Here is a 23,883-nt window from a genome sequence, read left to right as displayed (position 1 = left end):
TTAAGTGGCGGGAAGTTGCAGAGAAGTAACAGAGCAACTGGCATGAAGCATCAACGTCACCTTTTACGTGCCAACCATTCACATGCGGAAAAAAAAAAAAAACGAAGGTAACACCCATTCAGACACAATGTACCCTACAATTGGAGGTGCAACCTTCCCTTTTGATTCATGGTATATATGACTATATGAGGGACAATGTTGTCATGATCTTTTGTCTAAAATTAAAAAATAAAAATAAAATTACTTTTTGTCGCTCAAAGAAAGGCGGTGGGGGTAGGATGGGACTGAAATTTGTTATTAATTCCAATGTGAGAACGGTAGAAGTATCAGTTGCCGTGTCATTGCCGTGTCATTGCCTTTGTAGACTTGAAAAAGTAAATAAAGTCTATCCGCTGCCATACATACTCCATCATCAGTTCACTTTTGCCATTTCTCAGCAAAGAAGACACAGGGAGATCCGAGAGAGTAATCAGAATACCATGTTTGTTATAGCTTCATCATCTTCTTCCTCTTCCAGGAAATATGATGTGTTTCTGAGTTTCAGAGGAGAGGACACTCGCAGATCCTTCACCAACCATCTCCATACTGCCTTATGCCTCGAAGGTATTGAGACATACATTGATCATAAGCTCCCAAAAGGTGATGACATCTCCCAATCACTCATTGAAGCAATTCAGGATTCATCCATCTCTGTGGTGGTCTTATCTCAAAACTATGCGTCCTCCAAATGGTGTTTGAATGAGCTCCTTCAGATCCTTCGCTGCAAACAAAAGCAGGCACAGATTGTTGTTCCTATCTTCTATGAAATCGACCCATCTCATGTGCGCAATCAGAAAGGAACTTATGAGAGAGCATTCTTAGAACATTTGGAGAAAAAACCAACGAAGGTGAGGGAGTGGAGACAAGCACTTTTTGAGATTGCGAATTTAGCAGGATGGGACTCCCGCAACTACAGGTCACACTCTTCATTCTCTAACTCTAAGTATCTGAATTAGAGTTTCATACTTTTACTTATTCCTGTGATTGGGCTTCATATTCATATAAAGTGCTTTTTCTTTTCATATTAGCTTATCTGACAACTAATTAATTGGTAGCGAGTAATGATGTTGGATCATGTTCATTGCAATACTCGTGTATATATGACATATTGGGTTTACATGAAAAAAAACATTGTTTAAATAGTGTCATCTCAAAATTAGATACCTTGGCCCTGAAGGTTGATTTTTCTTTTTTTTGGGCTCTTTTTTCCTTTTTTCTCCTATCAGATGAAAGTTGATTTTTTAACTCTTCAATGTAACCTTTCTTTGAATTAATTGTCATTACAAATAACTCATATAGGAGAGTAAATTATGTATACATTTCTTATGTTTGAATGAATACTTCTTAATAATTTTAAAAATGGAGGAAAATATCCACACAATTTTGATAAAACTATGAAGAAATTTGTCACTTTTTAAAAAAAATAATCTTATCATGTAAAAACACTGTCATCAATTAGTTGTCACTTTATTTAATATATTATTTCTTAATTAATTTTCATTTGATACAATAATATTTTCTTCCATAATTCTTTTTCTTATAGCAGGGATGAAGCAGAACTCATTCAAAATATTGTCAATGACATCATCAACAAATTGAACCATGGGTACTCAGGAAGTGTATTAAAAAATATTGTTGGAATTGATGAGAATTTGGATCGTATTGAGTCGTTCCTAGAAAGATCCTCAACAATTGGGATTTGGGGGATGGGCGGGATAGGCAAAACAACAATGGCTAAGGTTGTGTTTGCCAAACTCCGCTCTCAATTTGATAGTTGCTGCTTCTTAGAAGATTTTACAGAAAAGTATGAAAAGTATGGGTTTGAATATGTACGTGACAAACTTTTCAGTGAACTATCAAAGAATATATCTCTTGAGAGGCTCAATCGTAGAAAAGTTTTGATTGTACTTGATGATGTTGGCAACACAATGCATTTAGATAAGTTGGAAAGTGAAGTTCCTCATTTGGGACCTGGTAGTAAAATCATCCTGACAAGTAGAGATCGGCATGTGCTTATTGGAAGAGTTGATGAAATACATACGGCCCAGGCATTGAGCTCCGACAAGTCCTGTGAGCTTTTCAACCGTGAAGCCTTCCGCAAAGATGGTTTTAAACGTGAATATAAAGAACTAGTTGAAAGAGCTCTTGCTTATGCCCAAGGCGTTCCATTAGCCTTAACCGTTTTGGGTTCATTCCTTTATTCCAGAACTGTAGAAGTATGGGAAAGTGCATTGAGGAAATTAGAAAGGACACCCCATCCAGATATTCAAGCTGTGTTAAAATTAAGCTACGATGGACTTGATGATGAAGTGAAGGAGATATTTTTAGACATTGCTTGTTTTTTTAAAGGTAAAACTAGACAACATGTAGAAGCAATGCTAGAGATCTTTGGCTTTCACACAGGCATTGGTTTGGGAATACTTGTGGATAGGGCGTTGATAAGTCTTAGTTATGGTGTGGTATGGATGCATGATTTAATTCAATCAATGGCTTTTGAAATTGTTCGCAAAGATTGTAAGAATCCTGGAGGGCATAGTCGACTATGGAATTCCGATGAGATCGTCGACGTTCTAAAACATAATCTAGTAAGAAAAATATTTACCTTTCTAATTAAACATTTGAAAACGAATGAAAAGAAATTGTTAATATAAAGCTATTTATTTATTTTCTTTTGGGCTTTTGTGTTGTTCAGGGAAGTGATGCAATTCAAGGCATAAGTTTAGATTTGTCTCAAATTAAGGAATTACAATTCAGTGCTGATGCCTTTGGAAAGATGCCAAATTTAAGGTTTCTGGAACTCTATTCATCCAACCATGAGAGGTCGTGTATTGTGAATCTTCCTCCAATGCTTGAATCATTTCCTAATTCATTACGGTATCTTCGATGGGACAATTTTCCTTTAAAGTCTTTGCCATTGTCATTCTGTGCTGAGAAGCTAGTTGAACTTCACATGCCCTGTAGCCGCCTTCAAAAACTATGGGATGGCAAGCAGGTATAACATACAAATATGAGTCTTATAATTTTTCTCTTTTTTACAATTTGATTCAAATTTAAGACTCTCGTTTCCTATGTAATATTTCTCTTTTTAATTGTTGCAGGACTTGGTGAATTTAAGGAATATAGACCTTTGGGGATCCGGACAATTGATAGAGTTGCCAGATTTGTCAGCAGCTAAAACACTTGAACGGGTTGTTCTTCAAAGCTGTGAAAGTTTATGCCATCTTCATCCATCCGTTTTATCTCTTCCGAGATTGAAGTCTGTGAATCTTGCACTTTGCAGAAACCTAAAGAGTTTGAAAACGGAGAGTCAATCAAAATCGCTCTCGCGACTAGATGTGGATGACTGCGATGGTCTCAAGGAATTTTCATTCTCTTCGGACAAACTTACTTCTTTATATTTATGGACCTCACCAGTCGAGAATATAGACTTTTCAATGGGGCATATGGAGAACCTTCAGAGTCTCTCTCTTAATGGTTTGAAACTAAAGAATCTTCCCATTAACGACATTTGTTGCATGAGATCTCTTGAGGAGCTTCATCTTGATTATTGCACGGGAATGATTGACAAATCAAAGCTCCATAGCTTATTTGATGCTTTGCGATATCTGGAATCACTTTCTTTGAAAGGCTCATGCACATTAACGGAACTTCCAGACAATATCAAGCATCTCTCGAGGCTACATTCTCTTGATGTAAGCGGTTGCAGATACCTTCAATCTTTACCGGGACTTCCTCCATCCATTGAAGAATTACATGCCAACAGCTGCACATCATTAAAGACGCTACAATTCCTTCAATCTCCATTGTTGGCAGATGAAATAACGTTGGGGTCAGCACTCCGTTCCTCACCCAGTTATCCCCAAAATCTTCGAGATCTTTTTCTTGGTGGCTGTAAACAGTTGTGTGAACTCCCTGAAAGCATCGGCTCGTTATCTTCATTGTCTTCACTGGATTTGAGTGGAACTATGGTAGTGAGCTTGCCTGCTAGTATCAAGTATCTCTCAAATCTAAAAGAAATACGCTTGACTAATTGTACAAGGCTTCGTTCTCTGCCTGCTAGTATCGAGTATCTCCGAAATCTACAAAAAATATACGCTGACTAATTGTACAAGACTTCATTCTCTGCCAAAACTGCCGCCATCCACAGAAACCGTCTTCACTAGTGGTTGCATATCATTGGAGATTGTAGACATTTCAATACCTTTTGCACCACAATTGAAGTTGCTACTTCTGAGAGATTGCTTGAAATTGGAGAACTGCTCTCTGTCTCATGTGACGGAAAGTACTTATTTCTTATTGAAGCGATTGATGTACACAAACCAAGGCGGTGCTGTCTGTTACCCTGGAATAAAAGTTCCAAAGTGGTTTGGATCTAATGAGAGAACAGAGGCTTCCAACTGTATAACTATTGAGTCTCCTTTAGCCACAAACGACCTAATCGGCTTCATCTTTTGCTGTATTCTTTCTCGGCATTCCTATAACGATGACGTGCAATGCCAAATTTATTATGATGGTAAGCGATGCGGATGCTCAAAGTTTGGTTTTTATAAGAATGAAAATTCAGAATTTTATGATGATGAAAATTCGGAATCACGTCATGTTTTTTTGTGGTGTGATCCTCACCTATTGAAAAACTTCCACAAAGCAACGGACAACCAAAACACCAATTACAGGCCAAAGGTGTCATTTGAATTCTCTGTTGCCAACTTTGAAGAGAAGCTTGTTGATTGTGTGATTGAAGCATGTGGAGTCTGCCCAATATATGCCTCGAAATATCACGACTTCATTCAACAAATGGGACGGGAGCCAAACTTGGTTACCCAAAAAGAGTCCTATCACTATGCTGATGAGAATTCATTTCATGAAATGCTCCAATATGTTAGATTCTCATTAACGCAAGGAGAATGTGGCAATTTTGAAGGAAGTACTATTCCAGAGTGGTTTACTTACAAAAGTTCAATAATAGGGTATAAAGGTATACAAGTGAGTGTTCAGCTTCCTCCATATTTTGAAAACTTAATAGGTTTCATTTTCTGCTTTGTCATACCTCACTTCTCCTCAAAAGAAAGGGATCAATGTCACTCATCATGTGGATGCTATTGGTTTGATGAGGAAAATTTGCCCATCTCAAAAGGATGGCACTATTCAATGGAAAAATTGAATTCATATGATAATGTGTTTCTATGGTATGATCCCCTCTTTTGTGAACACATACTACACGAACTGGGAAAAGGTTATGACGAGGGGCTTGAATTTTACTTTAAGCTTGATGATGTTGTGATCAATGGGTTTCATATTCGTGATTGCCTGATCAAAGAATGTGGAGTTCGGCCAATATATGTCTCAGAGTACACAAACTTCCTCCAACAAAAGAAAGTGGAGGTAAGTATGCCAAAAAAGAGGCATCGGAATATTGATGATGACCAAAATCAACTCCCTTCAACAAAGCAATTGAAGGACTCTTATATAGATGTCATTCAATCTATTCCCCTGAATTCTGAGTCCAAGATATCTCATTATGCTGATGAGTTGCTACTTATGCTGTCCCAATTGAATTTGGAATCTACAGAGAAACACACTCATCACAAATAAACTACCTACAATCCATTACTTGATCGGTATGTATCTCTCCTTTACATTTCGTTAATTAAGTTTGACATTGGTATATACCATAGCTACTCCAGGCAAATATAGATGATGCTTTTAAATAAACACATGTTGCTTTGCAATATATTTAATTTTATTGATGTGTTTATATCCTGTTATTTCCAAAATTGGGATTTCACTTTCTTGGCTTCTTACAATGAGTATGTATCATGTTAAACAACTACGCTAATATGTTTCTTGATGCAGAAGTCCAGCAAAGCATAACATAATAGGAAACTTGGTATGCATACCCTAGTTTCGTTCGATACCGTAATTAAAAATAAAAAAAGCGTTGAAGTGAAATAACCAACCAAATCTTAAGATGATTATATTTAAGAACGAAACTATTTTTCAGAATCCTTCTATTTTCCTAGATTTCTGTCTATTTACAAAATAATTCAACTTCTGCGACAGTCAACAGAGGTTAAGGAAAGAGTCTTCAAGATTTAGCCCCTCGTATTTGTAGGTGCAAATTGTGGTGAAGCAGTGAAGCTTTCATTTTCTCTGGATTTCAAAACCAAGTACTGATCAAATGATGGGCAATGTGCTGATTACTATCACATCAAATGCAGATTGGGGCAAGCCGAGATTTGAGGGTAACCAAGAAAATTAAATTCCTGAAATTGATTTTTAGTTGCATATCTTCTTTCTGATGCAAACCCTATATTCAATCATTAATATCACTAATGTTATACCCAAAAAAGTTTATTAACTGATAGTGTCATATTCTTTCATCTTTGCAGTTTGACATGTTATATGTATTTAGTCATCATTCTCGGCCAAGAAAAGCTGACACTAAAAACCGACAGATGCTGCTGCTTAATGGGAAAAAGTATCCATACTGTTGTTGGACATAAAAAAAAGTGATGAGCTGGAATTTCTTCTGTTTTCCTTCAAAATAATTGCTTTCTTCACTTTGTTATGCTTGCTTTCTTTTTCTCTCTGCTTTTAGGAAGTTATGTACTTAAACCAGGATGCGTGCGTGTGAGTTTGTAATTTGAAAATGATCTTCAATTTGTTATTAAGTTAAATTGCAGATCTTGATACAAGAGACACTGATTGTGATGTCCAGTTATTAAAACAATACGGAAAATAGGCAGAGACTAGAAGTAACAAGTTATTGTTTCTCACATTTCGTTAAAAGTCAGTCATATTTATTAAATGATCAATAACATGCTGGAGAATGTAGCCTGACCTGAGAAATTCTACTTAGAGGTATTTTATGACAAGCATGTGGTGTGTGTAATTGTTGTAAATTTTAAATTCCCGTTTCTTACAAGGATTACAGGTTATACTGCTTTGTTATGCGTGAGAAAATAATTAATTAATATGATTAGTCTTAATTTTTGAGTTGGTTTAGTCTTTTTTTTATAAAATGCAGTCCGGAATTGTATGAACATTTTTTTGGCCTTGAGATTGCGTGAACATTAAATGTATTTTTTGACAAATTTTATTCCTAATTAATTCTATTATCTCTTGTTATCTTTTCTTTTCATGCATTCTCTCTCTCTTTTTTGTTTACTTTTTCTCTTTTTCATCCTTGACCCTTTTATAAATAAAGACATATTTGGAGGAAAAAAAAAGTGTTTATAACGTATTTATTAGTTTTAACTAATTTTAATAGATTTCCTAAACCAACTAAAAATTTCTCCCCCACAGACTAATATGTTTGAAATTTTAATAAATTGTATTATCTAAAGTAGCTCAAGGTTTACTTCTCACAGTATCAATTTTTTATTTATTCAAATGGAATTTGAATTAGATAAGTGAAGTTTAAGGGGAATAGATGAAAATCTAAAATTATTTATTTATTTTTTCATTTAAGACTCCAATTGACTTACTATTTAATTATGATGCTCCTCATTTAATTTAACATATTTAAATCCCAATTAAGATATTATTCAAATCAAAAATTAATTATTAATTTCTTCATTTGAATCTCCAATTGAAATTTCATTTAATAATGATATTCCCTATTCAATTATGTTAACGTATAAATTTAGTCCTTTAACTTTATAAGGAGTTTCAATTTGGTCTTTTAACTATAAAAAAGTATACTTTTAATCTTTTAATCCTAAAATTATTAACAAAAAATGATGATATTAAGATCTTAATTCTTGATCAAACATTCTCAAATGCTCATAAATTATTTTTAATTTTTGAAATAATCATGATTGTGATGAAAAATTATCATTTGAACCTAACAACCCTAGGGTTAAAGGACCAAGTGTATGCTTTTTAAAGTTAAGAAACTAAATTAAAACTTTGTATATATAAAGTTAAAAGACTAAATGTATGATTTAGCTTTTAATTTAATATACTCAAATTCCAATTAAATTATTCACATTCAAAATTAATTTAAATTTAAATCTCTTTAAACGAATAGATATTATAAGTTTTGAAGAGTATAGTTGATAGTTAATTATTGATAATTAATAGTTGATAGTTTGATGATAGTTGATTTTCAAGATTGGAGTGACTGTTATAGCATCTCGATCAAATATTGAATTATTATGATTTGATCATTTACAACACTATTCACACTAAATAATTTATAGAAAATAATTGCCAAAGCGACACCCAAAAGAAAAGATTCTTCAATCATACCTTTCCAGGCTAAGGACGATTCTTGATGGATTTTGATTTTACTGGAGTTAAGACAAGAGGCAGTTGTTCACGCTAGCTACAAATCAGTTTTATAAAACTACTAACCAAAATAACAAGGGGGGAAATTGCAATATCCTAAAGTTTGTTGATAAACTAGTTTATGTTGTTCACTTGTCATTAGGACTTTAAAATAATTAAATCTCCTGCTGAAAACCTAATTGCCTGCAATTCTCCCAATAACAATAGTAAGTAGATGGAACCTAATCGCCGCATATTTCAGTTGAGTCTCCAATAAGTTTACATTATGTATTTGGGACGTCGCGGGCAAGTGGATGAACGATTCTTGATATTTCCATTCAAGGCCAATCAACATTCTTTTACGGCAAGAATATGGACCTCCACTTAACAAACTTGCATTCCTTGTCCTCACCTTCTCCAGAGAAAAGAATCTAAAACAAACATCATTCTTTCATTCCCTAACTACGAACCAACCGGCAAAATAAATGAACTCAGTCGACCTCAACGATTCCTTTTGTTAAACCAGCAACACGAAATCATATTGGACCACAATAAAATGTCACTAGTTTTATTCTCCTCAAGACAAAGATCATGTAACGACAACGTGCATGTCCTTTAGATATTAACTGCTTTCTTAGCTCTTAGTAGTTAGTATTTGCCATCACATATCAATCTTGAAATATTTCAGCTTGACATACTCCATAATCAAATTAGAAATCCTCGGTACAAATTTCAGGCATATGCGTCATAATACAATATTATATTCGATCAAAGACTACGAAGTGAAATTGACACGCAGAATCCTTTAAACTGCATGCAATCACGAACCCGCTTTCTTTCATCATAAAATTGATTATGCTCTCAAATATATATGTCGTCAAGGTCAACCAATATGGAATAAGCACATAATTTTAAACATATTTTAGAGAAAAGTAATAAATCACTTCTCGAGAATCTTCGATCAGTGGAATGGCCAGAATGGTATGATCCCTCCAGTCTCAAGCTCAACAAATTGGGGGACAAAATGACTGTCGCTAACAAAGGAAAACTAAGACAATCCAAATATGGATAAACCCACTCCTGTTCTTGTAAACATCATTTCAGAAGGGTTCTTGTCAAATGATAGATTCATTAGTTTCAAGTATCATCCTTGAACGAAGGCGGTAAAAAGGTAATCAGAAAATAGTTAGAATTTTAAGGAGAACGTAAAATTCGAACTAAAAAACGCAAGCATACCCTCCACCCACAATCTCATCAAGACAGAAAAGAATTAGATCCAAGTTCTCAAGCGCCTCCATTTTGTCAACGTTGCTCATGAAATTTGAAATTAAAAAAGAGCTCATTTTAAATCTTGGATAACATGAGTAACAGGGCACTCTTATTTCAATTGTTGAAAGCAAAACATAATCTGATACCTCGACAAATAGGTGACTGAAGCCAAAATGAGCACATTTTATTCATCACTACCAGTTACAAAGAAATGCAAGTCTTGTCCAAACTAGTACAATGAATCACAATAAACATAACTACAGATCAAGTCGAGAATTGGCAATGACTGCGTAATTCATTATTAAAGCAGGGCCCAAGACTACAGCTTAATTTCAAATGAGCATAAATTCTTGATTCACAATAGGGGTTTTGAAGACATGCATGCATGATATAAAACTTCCCCAAAAAAGAGCATATCACTCCATACATTGATTTGTGAAATATAGGTTTGGCCATAGTAAATGTTAAATTTAAGCTTTTTATGGATGGCATAAAAAAAATTAACGACCTAGGACACAGCATAGTTTTCAAATTTCAAAAATAAATATTAGTTAAATTTAAGCTTTTATGGATAGCATAAAAAATAAATTTTGGCAGGTGAATAAGATAAGTTGCTTTTAACATATGAGCATGATGGTGTATGTAGATGAAAACAGAGTAAAGAAAACAGAGTGTGAGTTCTTACTCCTCCAAAGTGAGTTTTAGGTGAAAGTTTTTGAATATAATTAAACTACTCTGATTGGCATATTGATGTTTGTAGATGAAAACAAAATAGAGACTTAAAAACAGAGCATGAATGAAACGTGCCATAACTTGCACAAGCCAACTTGCCATGTTATAGTGATTGTGGTAATTATTAGCTGACACAAACTTGTCATATACTCTTCTAATCCTTAATATAAGACCTATTTAACTAATCTGATTAGATTTAAAAAGTTAGGTAAGCTAGTTAATTATAAGAAATATGGCATATTTTTTCTAAAACACTATAACCATCTTCCTTAATATCCCTCATCTCTTTTTAATTTAACTATGATTGATGGAGTATCTATTGGGGTAATTTAGGAAAATTTGATAAATATAAGAAATAGGTCTTATATTTAGGATTAAAATCAACTCAATAATTAGATTATATATTAAAGACCGGAAGAGTGTATATATATATATCTTAGACATAAAGTAAGAAATTGTTTACTTATCTTCTTTCTGATGCAAACTCTGCATTGAGTCGTATATATTTATTAACTGATACTTTTATGATCTTCTCATGATGTATGTAGTTAAGAAGAACATAAATCATGCATCTTGGAAAAAACTTACGCTTGTCAATTCCTAGTGTTTTACATAGGGATAAGGTGCTTAATTTAAATACCTCAGAATTATTCACAAAGGAACACTTAATATTTGGATTTTTTTTTGGCTCTTATATGTCCTGGAAGTTTATTTTAATAGCAAAAATATCCTGATCATTATCTGTTGTTAAGTTTGACTATTAAATTATGCAATTGCCTAGTGTCTTTAACAGTTAAACTTAACTGTGCATAACCGCTCATGACAGGAATATTACATAAGATGGGTAATTTGCTGATTGCTATCACAGCAAATACTGATTCCAACAAACTGAGATTTGAGGGTAACCAGGAAAATTAAATTCTTGAATGGATTAGTTACAGATCTGGTACCTCATTTTCGTTGAAAGGCTCAGATTCAGTTGCATTATTAGTCTGTGTATCGGTTCTCAAACCTTGTGCATTTGAGTTTGCCAAAAAGGTCTCTTATATGTTCCGATTTGTTACAATACATGTGGCATCGAAATATATTTCAAGCTAAAAGAGTTTGCAGATATGCAATACCAAGCATTTATGTGAATTAAGAGTTGTTCGTTTAAACTGTCTTGTTCTCAGTATTGCCGGTAATTAAAAGCACACTTTAATTTTTTGTAAATTTTCTGTTTAAGGTAAACCCGAAATGGTTCTAAGGAGTTTACAACTTCCCAAAAGTTTGTACATTATTAGCCCAATTACTTGGTCTAATAGTTCATGACGGGTCATTTATTCTTCCCTCCATTCACAACTTTTCCAATTAGGATATGCTCCACTTTAATATGGAAGCCAACCATGCAAATGTAATTCTCCCAATGACTTGACTTCATAATTACTGTGCCCCAAAAAACTAAGATACACTCCCTCCAATTTTAACTATAGCAGTTATGCAACTAATTTATGGAGTTAAGTTTATTATTTAAAAAATATGTGTTTGATTTACCTAAATACCCGTTTAATAATTTCATTGAAGACTACCAAATTAATAGAAATCCCCTTCAAAGTGTACTATAATAGTGATAATATAAAAAGAAAATTATAAATTTGAAAGATAAAATAGATTGAATTTTTATTGGAATTAAAATACTTCTTCAATTCAAATTAGATCTGGGGATGTCTAATAAATCATGAGTTCTTGTTATTTATCAATCCGTTTAGCACCCAAACGGCCAAATCCATTTCAGGTTAAATTGAACATAAGTAATGGGCAAAAACAAACAAATAAATTACGCAGTAGGTCATTCTATATAAAATCCGAAATAAGATTGAAAAAGGCCAAAAATAAGAGCGTGTGATTGAGAAATTCACGGAAGTTTTCCTGGCTGTTTTACTTTTATATTTATCGTTTTAATACATGGATTTTCCCCCCGCTAATAATAGACATGAATTATTAAACTGGACATCATCATCGATTCGATTTTACAGAGAGGTTCCTTTGCCAATAAAACTGCATTTTTCACATCTTCAACATTATTTTTATCGATTATAAGCTTCAAGTTCAAGGTACTCTCTCTAATCCAATCATTTTTGTAAGATAAGAAGTTCTGTCCCCCCCCCCCCCATATGAGGCACAAGGCAACTTGTCATATTATAGTAATTGTGGTAATTATTCTTCTCGATAATCGGTTGGTGTTGGTGTGGCTTTTGCATTATTGTTTTGTGTATTGGTTCTCAAACCTCGTACATATTAATCTGGCAACAGGGTCTCTTGCATATTCTAATTTGTTTTGTTACTGTACAAGTAGCATCGAAATATATTTAAAGGCAAAAAATGAGTTTGCAAATTAAACTTGCTATACATAGCACTTATGTAAATTTAAGAGTTTAAAAAAAAAATCCGTGTCTTATTTTCAGGATTGCTGATAATTAGAATAACACTTTAATTTTTTCTACTTACAGTAAACCCAAAATGATTCCAAGGTGTTTACAACTTCCTACAACTTCATATGTCATTGTATGGTGTATGCTATCTGGTCTAATATAACACAGGTTTGGTTTGGATGGGGGGGGGGGGGAATGGTTAAAAATAAAATAAGGGGAGAAAATACAATGAAAAAGAACTTCTAAAAATAATTAGAAAATTGGTTTCTTTTTGTTTGGATTTCCCTTCCTAATATTCTTTTCTTCTTATTTTCCTTCACACGTCCAAACTAAGCTAAAGTTTTAAGGGTCATTTATTCTTCCTTCTATGCACAACTTTTCTGGTGAGGATATGGATCAATTTAATATGAAGGCCAATGCATGTAATTCTGCCAAAGACTTGAGTTCTAAATAATATATTTTAATTTGGTCCAAAAAATAACACGTATTAGAACCCACCAATTAACTTACTTTCAAATAAAATTGAGCCTATTATCACTAACAATTACTTTGTTCAATTCTTGATATAAAAACTAGTTGAGGATTAGATTTAGTTTTAAATATAAGATCTTAATTTGTTTATCATATTTATCATTTTTCTCAAACTAATTTATTTATACTATAAATTAATATATAATCTAATACCCTATAAAAATATTTTAGAGGGATTATGCCATATTTATTGTAATTGAGTGATTTATTTGATTTTTTAAATATGTTCAAATTAGTTAAATGGTTCTTATATTATATGATTATATATTAAAAATATAAGTTACTAAAAACAATGACTCTACCATCCACGGGTGGAATTTGAGAGCAATTGAATTTTGATGAAACACCCCGCTTAGCTCCGTTAACTAGCATCAACATCACCTCTTGGGTACAAACCATTCACAAGCGAAAAAGCAACACGCATTTAGACACAAGGGACCCTGCAATTGAAGGAATTGGATTGTCGGTACTCTCCACAGCGTTTTCCATCCTTTTTTCCTTCCACTGCCCTTCTTTTCTCTTTATAATTATTGGATCAAAATTTTAATAGTTCAGATTTAACATCTTATAAAAACAAAATTATTAAAAAATAAATAAATAAATTTAAAATATTAAAATATGATCTGAACAATTTATAACTGTAATAAAAAAATTTTAAAAATTGCTTTATTGTAACAGTCTACAGCTATATATGAACTGTTCACATCAGATTTTAACACTTTAAATTTATTTATCTACTTTTATAATAATATTTATTTTTATAAAATATTAAGTTAGATCAATTAGAGTTTTAGTTCAATAGTTGTTAAAGGAAAAGGAGAGTAGTGGAGGGGAAGATGATTGAAAGGATAATAGAAAGAATCCAATGATTGAAGGTACAACCTTTGGCTTTTTGACTGACATCCTATGTATGCCCTATAAAATAGGGACATTTTTAGAAAAGAACCTGAAGTTAGTTTTTTTATTTTTATTTGAGGCACATAACACTTCAAAAGAAACAAAGAATGAAGTAAATCCAAATTAGAATTTTAAAATTTAAGAGAAATAACAAAAATACCACTTTGTTAATTCCATTGAAAAAATGTAATGTCAGTCCCAAATCAAGACTTGTAATTTCATAATCAGGACTTGTTATTTCCAGATAAATTATTGTTATTATTAATTGATTCACATGTTATGTACTAAAAAAAGTGTTGTTAATTCTATATTGAGACTTGTAATTTCACAATCAGGACTTATTATTCTCAAATAAATTGTTGTCATTTTTAATTGATTCACATGTTATTTCACTTGTTGTTTATCAGGAACAAACATGTTAATCCCAAATCAACACTTGTTATTTTGCAATGAAGACTTGTTATTCCAGGATTAATTGTTATTTACAAAAGGCCATTTTTATCATTTTCTTTAATTTCAAAATTTCAATTTGGGTTTACTTTCATTTTAAGTGTTAGTTATATAAATTGAAAAATACTAATTTTAGGGTTCTTTTGCTGAAATTTTTTTCTATAAAATATTACTGAAAATAATAATTGAATTATTATATCCACTTTGTTTGATGTTAAATATAAAATATTAATTTATTTATTTTTTAAATTTATAGTTTTTCTCTAAAATATTCCTATTGATGGTAAAAAAATTTCATTCAGGTTAGTTCTAATATATGATTAAATAGGATAATTTACAAAAATCAACACAAACTTAACTAATTTTCTTATTATCTTTAAATTAATTATCTAGTTTTTATATTTAAAACAAGAGATATTGGGCTTATTTGGATTTGTTTTTTGTTTTTTTTGTTTTCAAAACAATTTTTAAAAACTGTTTTTGAAAACAAATTTTAAGAACAAAAAACAAAAAGACATGTTTGGTTGATTGTTTTTAAAAATAATTTTTAAAAACAATAAAATATAAAAACTTGTTTGGATGATTAATTTTAAAAATTATTTTAAAAATCAACTTAAAGGTGTAAAATTAACCACTTAATAACTTATTATAATATAAACTAATTTAATAAAACTAGTAAAAAGACTAATTTAATAAAAATCGAATAGAATGACAAATAAATAACACAAAATTTTCTATTAACTAAAAAAACATCTATTATGATTAAGAAAAAGCATATACATTCACTGTACATAAAATTAATCTATAATCATTGTGCATATAAAATCAATCAATTGTAAAATACAAAAACTGAATCAAGCATATGATTGAAAATTAATGTCAAATTGTCAAATACAGATAGTTCATATAACTAACAATAAAACTATCCCTAAAATAGTTCACGTTAATGTAAAATTATCACTAAACATAGCTCATCACTAAATATAAAACTACAAGTAGTATATCTTTATAAGCTTTCCAACCATGCCTTCTTTCTCTCAATAGGCACAGCCATAAACAACTCCCTATTCACGGAGAGGGTAAATTGTTTCATTGCCTTGACATAAATGTCATTAAGGAGGTCCATCTCATTGAGCACGACAACACAATCAGTAATAGAACAACTAATAGATGATGGGGTTCCAACACTAGCTTCACTCCTCGACCTCCACCTCTCAACCTTAGCAAGTTGAGCTTCAGCTCTAGCTTTAGATGCCTCAACCCATGCTTAAATTGCCTCTCCCATTTGCATAGACTTAGGTTCTTTCTTTTTCTTTCTATCAGAGAATTCAATACTTCGTTTTCCACTATGCGTAACGTGCTCAACTACGTCTAGGGCAACGTCATCTTCATCCTTATCAAGGTTTACATGGACTCTAGAGTGAAGATACTCATTCTCAAGTTGAACCTCATCATCGGAATTTGGTGGATCTTGTATAGATGCATAATGAAATACACCTGTTGCAGTGCTTTTGTTAAAAAGTATGCCTAACAATTTATAATGCTCTAGGCCATGCTTCTTGAATTGTGCAGCCTCAGGATGTACCTACAAAATAGACATTGTGCAGCCTCATGCAAACATACTTATAGGCTTATGAGCTGGTTAAAGTTGTTTCAACTGTGGATCCAAACAAAGCCTGAGTAGCTTGGCTCAAAACCGAATCAAGTGGACCAAGAACCCCAAACCCTTCAATTGAATTTAGTGCAGAAATTCTGAGCCTAATGAGATGAAACTCAAACTTATCATAGAAATGTAGAATCAAATGCTACTATATAGAGTACTTATCTTTAATAAGTTCACATGTTAATTGAAAAAAAACCATAAAGAAGGGTAAAGAAACTGAAACCAACGTTATTATTGTTAAAATTTATCTGCTTCCAATTTGAATAGCCTGTAACTTATTAGAAATCCTAATAGTTCAATGGGCTTTATTAAAAACAACAATACAATAGTCTAAATACTGAATCAACTCCATGTTCTTGTAATTATGTAGCCCCATTAATGAAATCACACACATTTCAATAGCATACTGCATAATATTTATATACATAATTCGCTGAACAGTAAAATAATTAAAAATTACTAAACTTGGGCTTAAACTCTGCCTTAAATCTTCACACTTTATTAGCGAATCGATTGGCTTCTAGCGTCAGTTGCCAGCATAGTGTGGGAAGAGCTAAATGCAGAAGATTAACAAAATCACTTTTCTAAGTATAACAGATGTGGTATTAATCATCATTGACTCTAGCTGGTAATAAATATATAGAAGAGGAACTAAAACTTCACTATCTCCAAACCCATGATACACTTTAACTTGCAGGAGTTATTAATAGAGCTCTTCATCCTCACTAGCTTTTCCCAGACATGATTATTCATTAATTACTAACTCATCCTCTATTTCCACTCTTTCCTCCTCGCTAATCTCGGCCCCCTGTGAAAATATCTGCCTGATGAGCAGTAAAAATAAGAATATTTGAGAACCCTTTCTGTACTTTTTTCACAGCTAAATGCTCATCATAAGCTTCACTTAGTCTTACTTGTACAAAAAGGCCTTGGTGAGATAACTTGGAAATATGCTCTAAAGAAAGAGCAATAGGTATGAAACAATGGTTCAAAAGAAGGAAAGAAGTTAGGTCAAAATGTCATTGTCTCGTGATGATCGAACTATTGGATTGTCCGCATTACCCATTTTTGCTCTATTCGGAGTACTCAGCATTAGAGTGGCATGAAACAATGAGGGTTACAGCAAGCAACCAAAACAAATCCTATACACAAAAATCCATTAAATGATACACATCAAGTTTTAGAACTAAAACCCATTAAATTAATCAGATAGAGAGAGAGAGAGAGAGAGTAGAGGCTGAGGACTCACCGATTTAGGACCGAGCAGAGAGGAAGGGGAGACTGGAGACGACAAGCACCAAGCGGAGAAGACTGCGAGCACCGAGTGGAGAAGACAGCGAACACCGAGGAATGAAACCAGAGGATGAGGAGACGGCGAGCACAAGGCTGAAGCATCGGTTGGCACTCCAACCCTCTCTAAGGGAGCCGTCGAGCGAGCAGAGAAGTCAGGGAAAAGTTTCTCGGGTTTTTCAAAATGGAAAACAAAATCAGAAAACATCTTAAAATTGTTGTGTTTTTAGTTTTTAAAAACAAATAATTGTTTTTTTTGTTTTTAAAAACACTTCTTTAAAAACAAGTTCCCAAACATTTTTTTTTATTTTTTTATTTTTAAAAACAAAAAATTGTTTTCAGAATAGGTAAAAAAATGGGCCCATTGTTTTTTTTAAACTCCAAGCGGATGTTGTAATTATTCTTGTAGAGGATCATTTGGTGTCTCTATTTGTTATAAGGAAGTGAACTTTGAGTTTTTTCGATCAGTTGAGTAATTTTATTACAGGGGAAATGATGATTTTACAAACTTCATATCGATGAAAATTTTGGCAGGTGAACAAGATAAGTTGCTTTTAATGGGTGAGAATGTTGGTGTCTGCAGATAAAAGCAGAGTAAAGAAAACAGAGCGTGAGCTCTTGCTCCTTCAAAGTGAGTTTTAGATTAAAGTTTTGAATATAATTAAATTGATTTTGATTGGTATATTGATGTTTATAAATGAAAACTAAATGAAGACTTGAAAACAGAGCATGATCGAAATGTGCCATTACTTGCCCAACCCAACTTTGCAGATTATCCATCGGTGTTGGTGGGAATTTTGCATTATTATTCTGTGTATCAGTTCTTAAACCTTATGCATTTTAATTTGGCAACAAAGTCTCTTACATATTCCAATTTGTTACTGTACATGTAGCATCAAATATACTTTGGGGAAAAAGATTGAGTTTGCAAACCTGCAATACATAGCATTTATGTATATTTAATATGTGCGAATTAAGACTTTTTCCCCTTAAAAAACTGTCTTGTTTTCATTACTACTGATAATTAGAAAAACGCTTTAAATTTTTTACTTAGTGTAAACTCAAAATGGTTTGAAGGTGTTTCCAACTTCTTACAAGTTCCTATATCCTTGTATAGTGTGTGTCTCTGCCTGGCCTAATATAACAATGAAGCCTTAGTTTAGATGGAGTTAAAAGTGAGAGGAAAACAGGGGAGAGAATACTATGAATAAAATAAAAACATTTGCTATTTTTTTAAAGTTTTTTCTTTTAGTATTATTTTTCCCTCCATGCACAACTTTTCGAGTGAGAATATGGACCAGTTTCGCATGGAAGCCAATGCCTGCAATTCTACCGAAGACTTGACTTCTAAATAATAGATATTAATTTGGTCCAAAAAATAACAAATATTAGAACCTATTAATTATCGCTAACAATTACTCCCCTATTCCTGATACAAGAACTAATTAGGAATTAGATTTGATTTTAAATGTAAAATTTTAAATTTGATTCTAAATATAAAATCTTAGTCCACTTTCTCTATTATATTTATTATTATTTTTAAACTAATTTATTTAACTTATAAACTGATATATAATCTAATATTATATAAAGATATTTTAGGAAGATCATATCATATTTGTTATAATCAACTAATTTATTTGATTTTTTTCTCTACTTAAATTAATAAAATAACTCTTGCATAAAGTACAGGAGGAACTTACAACTATGACCCTACCGTTAGCTGGCGAGAGTTGCATGGAAAGGTCAGCAATTGAACTTTGATTCAAAGTTACCACTAGATTGATTCTGCCAGGGAATATCCCATATCCTGACTCTGTTTTTTGTTTTTTGTTTTGGGATCTAAATGAAAACGTGAATAAGGTCAAGATACTGCCTCTGATCCTTTTTAAAAAATAAGAATTTGTTGTCTTTTCTTTATATTATATTTATTTAATGTTAATTCATTTTTTTAAAAGTTACATCAAATGACTTTAAATAATGATAAAATTGGACACGTCTTTAATGTTTGAAATAGAATTATGAATCAAAATGAAAGGAGTAATTATTATTCCACCCAACCATGTTAATAAGACAAGAAGTTGCAGAGAAGTAATAGGGCAATTGGCATGGAGCATCAATACCAACTTTTACAGGTAGGCCACACATTTTGTTGGACCTTAATTACGTACAACCTTTTTGCAGTTTCCCCAAAGACTTAGACTTCATAAGCATTACTATTTGTAAGTCATAAATAATACTAATCAAAGTATTTTAAAACAGTGATGTCCAAATTATCTGTAAAATTTGGGGGGGGGGGGTCGGAGTTGCATTCCAACGCGAGAAGAGTAAAAAGTATCATTGGGAAAAAAAACAAAGAGAAAAAAGTATCAGTTGCCGACTTGCCGTGTCATTTGGTTCAGAAGACTTCAAGACCGAGTCAAGTCTATTGGCTGCCATATACTCTATCATCACTTTTGCCATTTCTCAACAAGGAAGACAGAGAGAACTCCAGAGAGTAATTAGAATCCCCTAAGAGTTGAGGCTTCAAGTCTATTGAAGGGGTGGCAGAGAGAGTGTGTAAACTATTCTTCCTGCACCTTGAAACAAACTGCAATGGTTTCTGCTTCCTCAAGCTCTGGCTCTAGGCCGAATGCTCCAAAAAAGTATGATGTGTTTATGAGTTTTAGAGGCGAAACCCGCAACAACTTCAACAGCCATCTTCATGCTGCTCTCAACCGAGAATTCCTTTTGTCCTTTCGTGATGATAAGCAGATTGAGAAAGGTGATGAAATCGCGCCATCACTCATCCAAGCAATCAAGGATTCCAGTGTATCTATCATAGTCTTCTCAAAAGACTACGCTTCCTCAAGATGGTGCCTGGATGAACTCGCCCAAATCATGCAGTGCATAAAGGATGAGGGCCAGTTTATTATACCCATCTTCTACATAGTTGACCCCTCACATATTCGAAAGCAGACCGGAGCTAACAACATGAGAAAGATTTCATGCATGACCCAGAAAGGGTGAACAAGTGGAAAGCAGCTCTTTCTGAAGCTGGCTCTTTAAGAGGCAGGCACTGCCAAGACTTCACGTAAGTATTCCCTGATCAAAATGATTCATCCAAAATGTAAGTATTGCTCGGGTATCCCACCCAAAGTGGCAGCTTGCTATGTAAAATTGATGGTTTACTCTGTTTATTTGTTTTTTTGCTTTGTTCAATAGGGATGAATCCAATTTAATTCAAGAAATTGTCACTGATGTCAGCACAAAACTGGAACAAATACATAATTGTCGACAAACATTAAGAGATGTGATTCGAATGGATGAAATGATCAAACCCATTGAAGAGTTATTGGAAAAATCTCAGAGTTGGAATTTGGGGGATGGGCGGTGTGGGTAAGACCACAATGGCAAATGCTGTATTTGCCAAATTATCTTCTCAGTATGACTCTTGCTGCTTCTTGGAAAACATTAGGGAAAAAACAAAAAAAAAAGGATTGGAACGTGTTTGTAGCTCTCTTGTCTCGGAGCTGCTAGGGCAAGATATGCCAAGTAACCCATCAAATGGTTTAAGAAATGCCTTTGTTGCTAGAAGGCTCGGTAGGAAAAAAGATTTTGTTGTGCTTGATGATGTTGATCGTTCTGACTAATTAGAGGGTTTGCAGGATAACATATGCAATTTCTTAGCAGAAGGTAGTAAAGTTATTATAACAACAAGAAATAGGAAATTGCTTAGGGGAAAAGGTTATGAAATTCATGTGGCCAAGGGATTAAGTTATCAAAATTCGCGTCAACTTTTCATCTGCAAGGCCTTTGGATCAGACCATCTAGAACATGGATATGAACAGCTCATAAAAGGATTTATAGATTATACTCGACACAATCCCTTGGCTTTAAAAGTTTTGGGTTCATATGTTCACTCTGAAGATAAAAAATTATGGGATGGTTTGTTGAGAAAACTACAAGTAGGTTGTCCAAATGACAAAATTCAAGAGGTGTAAAGATTGAGTTATGATGGGTTAGCCTATGAAGAGAAGCAAACTTTTCTAGACATTGCATGTTTCTTAAAGGGTGAAAGTGAAGGATTTGTAGAAGAGCTATTAAAGAGCTATGAATTCCATCCAACTGTTGGCATCCAAACCCTTATAGATAAGGCTTTAATTCTCAAGAACAATGGGAAGGTTGAGATGCATAACTTAATACAGGAAATGGGTCTGCAAATTGTTCGTGAAGAGAATGTCAATGAACCTGGAAAAAGGAGTAGATTATGGGATCCTAGCGAAATCTATGATGTATTGAAAAATTGTGAGGTAAGAATATGATGACCTTCTTCTCTCTCACTCTAAGAAAACGTTATTTGTCACCGATCCCAGAAAATGTTCTTTATTTTTCTTACTATTTCTCTAAAGTCTAAACTTTGTAATTTTCAGGGAGAAAAAGAGGTTGAAGGCATAATGTTCAATATAAATGAGATCAATAGAACTTTGGATTTGACTGCTAAGACCTTTAATAAAATGTCGAGAATAAAATTTCTCAAATTTAATCCTGGTAGGTCTAGGCCCTTTCCCTTGATTATTCAAGCAGGTCTTGAGTCAATTTCTGCCAAAATAAGGTACTTTCACTGCGTTGGATACCCGTGGCCGTTCTTGCCATCAAATTTTCATGCCGAGCTTCTTCTTGAACTTAACTAGGAAGACAGCCCGGTTGTAACACTTTGGGACGGAGTACAGTTATTATATGTCATTTTTAGTTTTAAATATTAATCAATATTTGAGATCTTTGATTTCCAATGTAATGCCTCTATTTATTTGTTTTTTAATATTTCCTAATGGTTTCCAGGATTTAGCGAATTTAAGAAGAGTAAAACTTCGTGGTTGTTTTATGCTGATGAAGTTGCCCGATTTTTCCAAGGCTCATCGTCTTGAAAGCGCAGATCTAAGATTTTGTTGGTGTTTGCCTCAAGTGCATCCATCTCTCCTATCCCTGCACAGTCTCATTTATTTGGATGTAAGCGGCTGCAGTCGTCTTGAGAGTCTCCATAGCATGATTCATCTAAAATCTCTCAAAGAAGTCAATATAAGTAGCTGCCGCAGTCTTAAGGAGTTTTCAATGTCATCATCAGAGCTAACATCCTTAGATTTAGATGGAAGTGGAATAGAAGAATTGAGCCCATCAATTGGGCGTTGTTCAAAGCTCAGAAGACTCAATCTCGGTGATACAAAATTGAAGAATATAAAGGTATTAAGTTGCTTTACATCTCTGGATGTACTCCGTGTTTCCCGGCAGAAGATTGACAATGTCGACCTACGTGTGCTATTTGATGGCTTACGTAGTCTCCAGTCACTGACTCTCGAGATGTGCTGTGACTTAACTGAACTCCCAGATAACATCAAACACCTCTCGAGTCTGCAAGAGCTTTATTTAACTGGTTGTAGGAATCTTAAATATTTGCCAGAGCTTCCCCCCTCCCTTAAATTATTAGATGCCACTGATTGCACAGCACTCTCGTTCGCCCTTTCCTTAGTTCATCACCTTAGCAATCTCAATCGTCTCCTGCTCAATGCTTCAAGTCTTTGGCATCTTCCACGGACCCTGCTTTGTTATTTTAAACTCGTGGAGCTTCGTATTCAAAATTTCAGGCAGAGAGTGAGAGACGCGGAGCTGGCAGTTCCATTTGATGCATTGCCATCTTTAGAAGTGCTGTCTTTGCAGGAGTGGCCCAGCCTAATTGAACTCCCCAACAATATTCGGCACCTTTCTGAGCTACAATATCTCTCCATAGAAGGCTGCATCAGGCTGCGGCGTTTACCAAAACTTCCTCCATCCCTTAGAAAGTTGATTGCCACAAACTGCATAACACTGGAGACGGTGTCTGCTTCAACGATTTCAAGCACACCTGAGAATTATGGTGAAAAAATCTTTTCATTCATCAACTGTGTGAACTTAGATCTGGGCGCCATTAAAGAACAAGCCATGTTGTTGTTAGAGAAAGCAGGTTCATGAGAAGAATGATGTTGCAGTTTGTTACCCGGGGGAGAAGGTTCCGGAGTGGTTTGGGAATAATAGGACCCAAAACGATTCGTGCATCGTCGAACTTCCTCCACCCTCTCACAATTTAGCGGGTTTTGTTTTTTGCGCCGCCCTTCCTAACTCTTTCCTACTGAAAAAGCCTATAGACTCTGAAATTTTCTTCGGCTTTAAATTGGATGAAATGACTAGAATGACTGGCAAATTTGGATTTCCACTAACCATGAAATTCGGTCCTGCAAATGTTCTCCTGTGTTCGAATCCAGAACTATCAGAATTGGTACTCGAGAAAATTGAAGGGAATAGAAGAAATCATGAAAC

General features: G+C 33.6%; 2 protein-coding genes across 2 annotated transcripts; both read left to right on the top strand.

Annotated features, from left to right (window-relative positions):
- The first annotated feature begins 479 nt into the window (after positions 1-479).
- LOC114734895 (TMV resistance protein N-like) lies at positions 480-4,142 on the top strand. The gene is made up of 4 exons (XM_028922543.1): positions 480-955; positions 1,586-2,624; positions 2,732-3,031; positions 3,138-4,142. The coding sequence occupies exons 1-4, from the start codon at positions 480-482 to the stop codon at positions 4,140-4,142; spliced, it is 2,820 nt and encodes a 939-aa protein (XP_028778376.1).
- Positions 4,143-20,942: 16,800 nt separating this feature from the next.
- Positions 20,943-23,538, top strand: LOC114734894 (disease resistance protein TAO1-like). Its single transcript, XM_028922542.1, has 3 exons — positions 20,943-21,135; positions 21,559-21,845; positions 22,375-23,538. Exons 1-3 carry the CDS (start codon positions 20,943-20,945, stop codon positions 23,536-23,538), a joined length of 1,644 nt encoding a protein of 547 aa, XP_028778375.1.
- Positions 23,539-23,883: the final 345 nt, after the last annotated feature.

This window comes from Neltuma alba, unplaced genomic scaffold (assembly GCF_004799145.2).
Source record: "Neltuma alba isolate B1F8T4 unplaced genomic scaffold, ASM479914v2 tig00013156_pilon, whole genome shotgun sequence".
In the NCBI taxonomy this organism is placed as follows: Eukaryota; Viridiplantae; Streptophyta; class Magnoliopsida; order Fabales; family Fabaceae; genus Neltuma; species Neltuma alba.
Note: the sequence above shows the minus strand (reverse complement) of the source record. Positions and strands in the feature narration are given on the sequence as shown.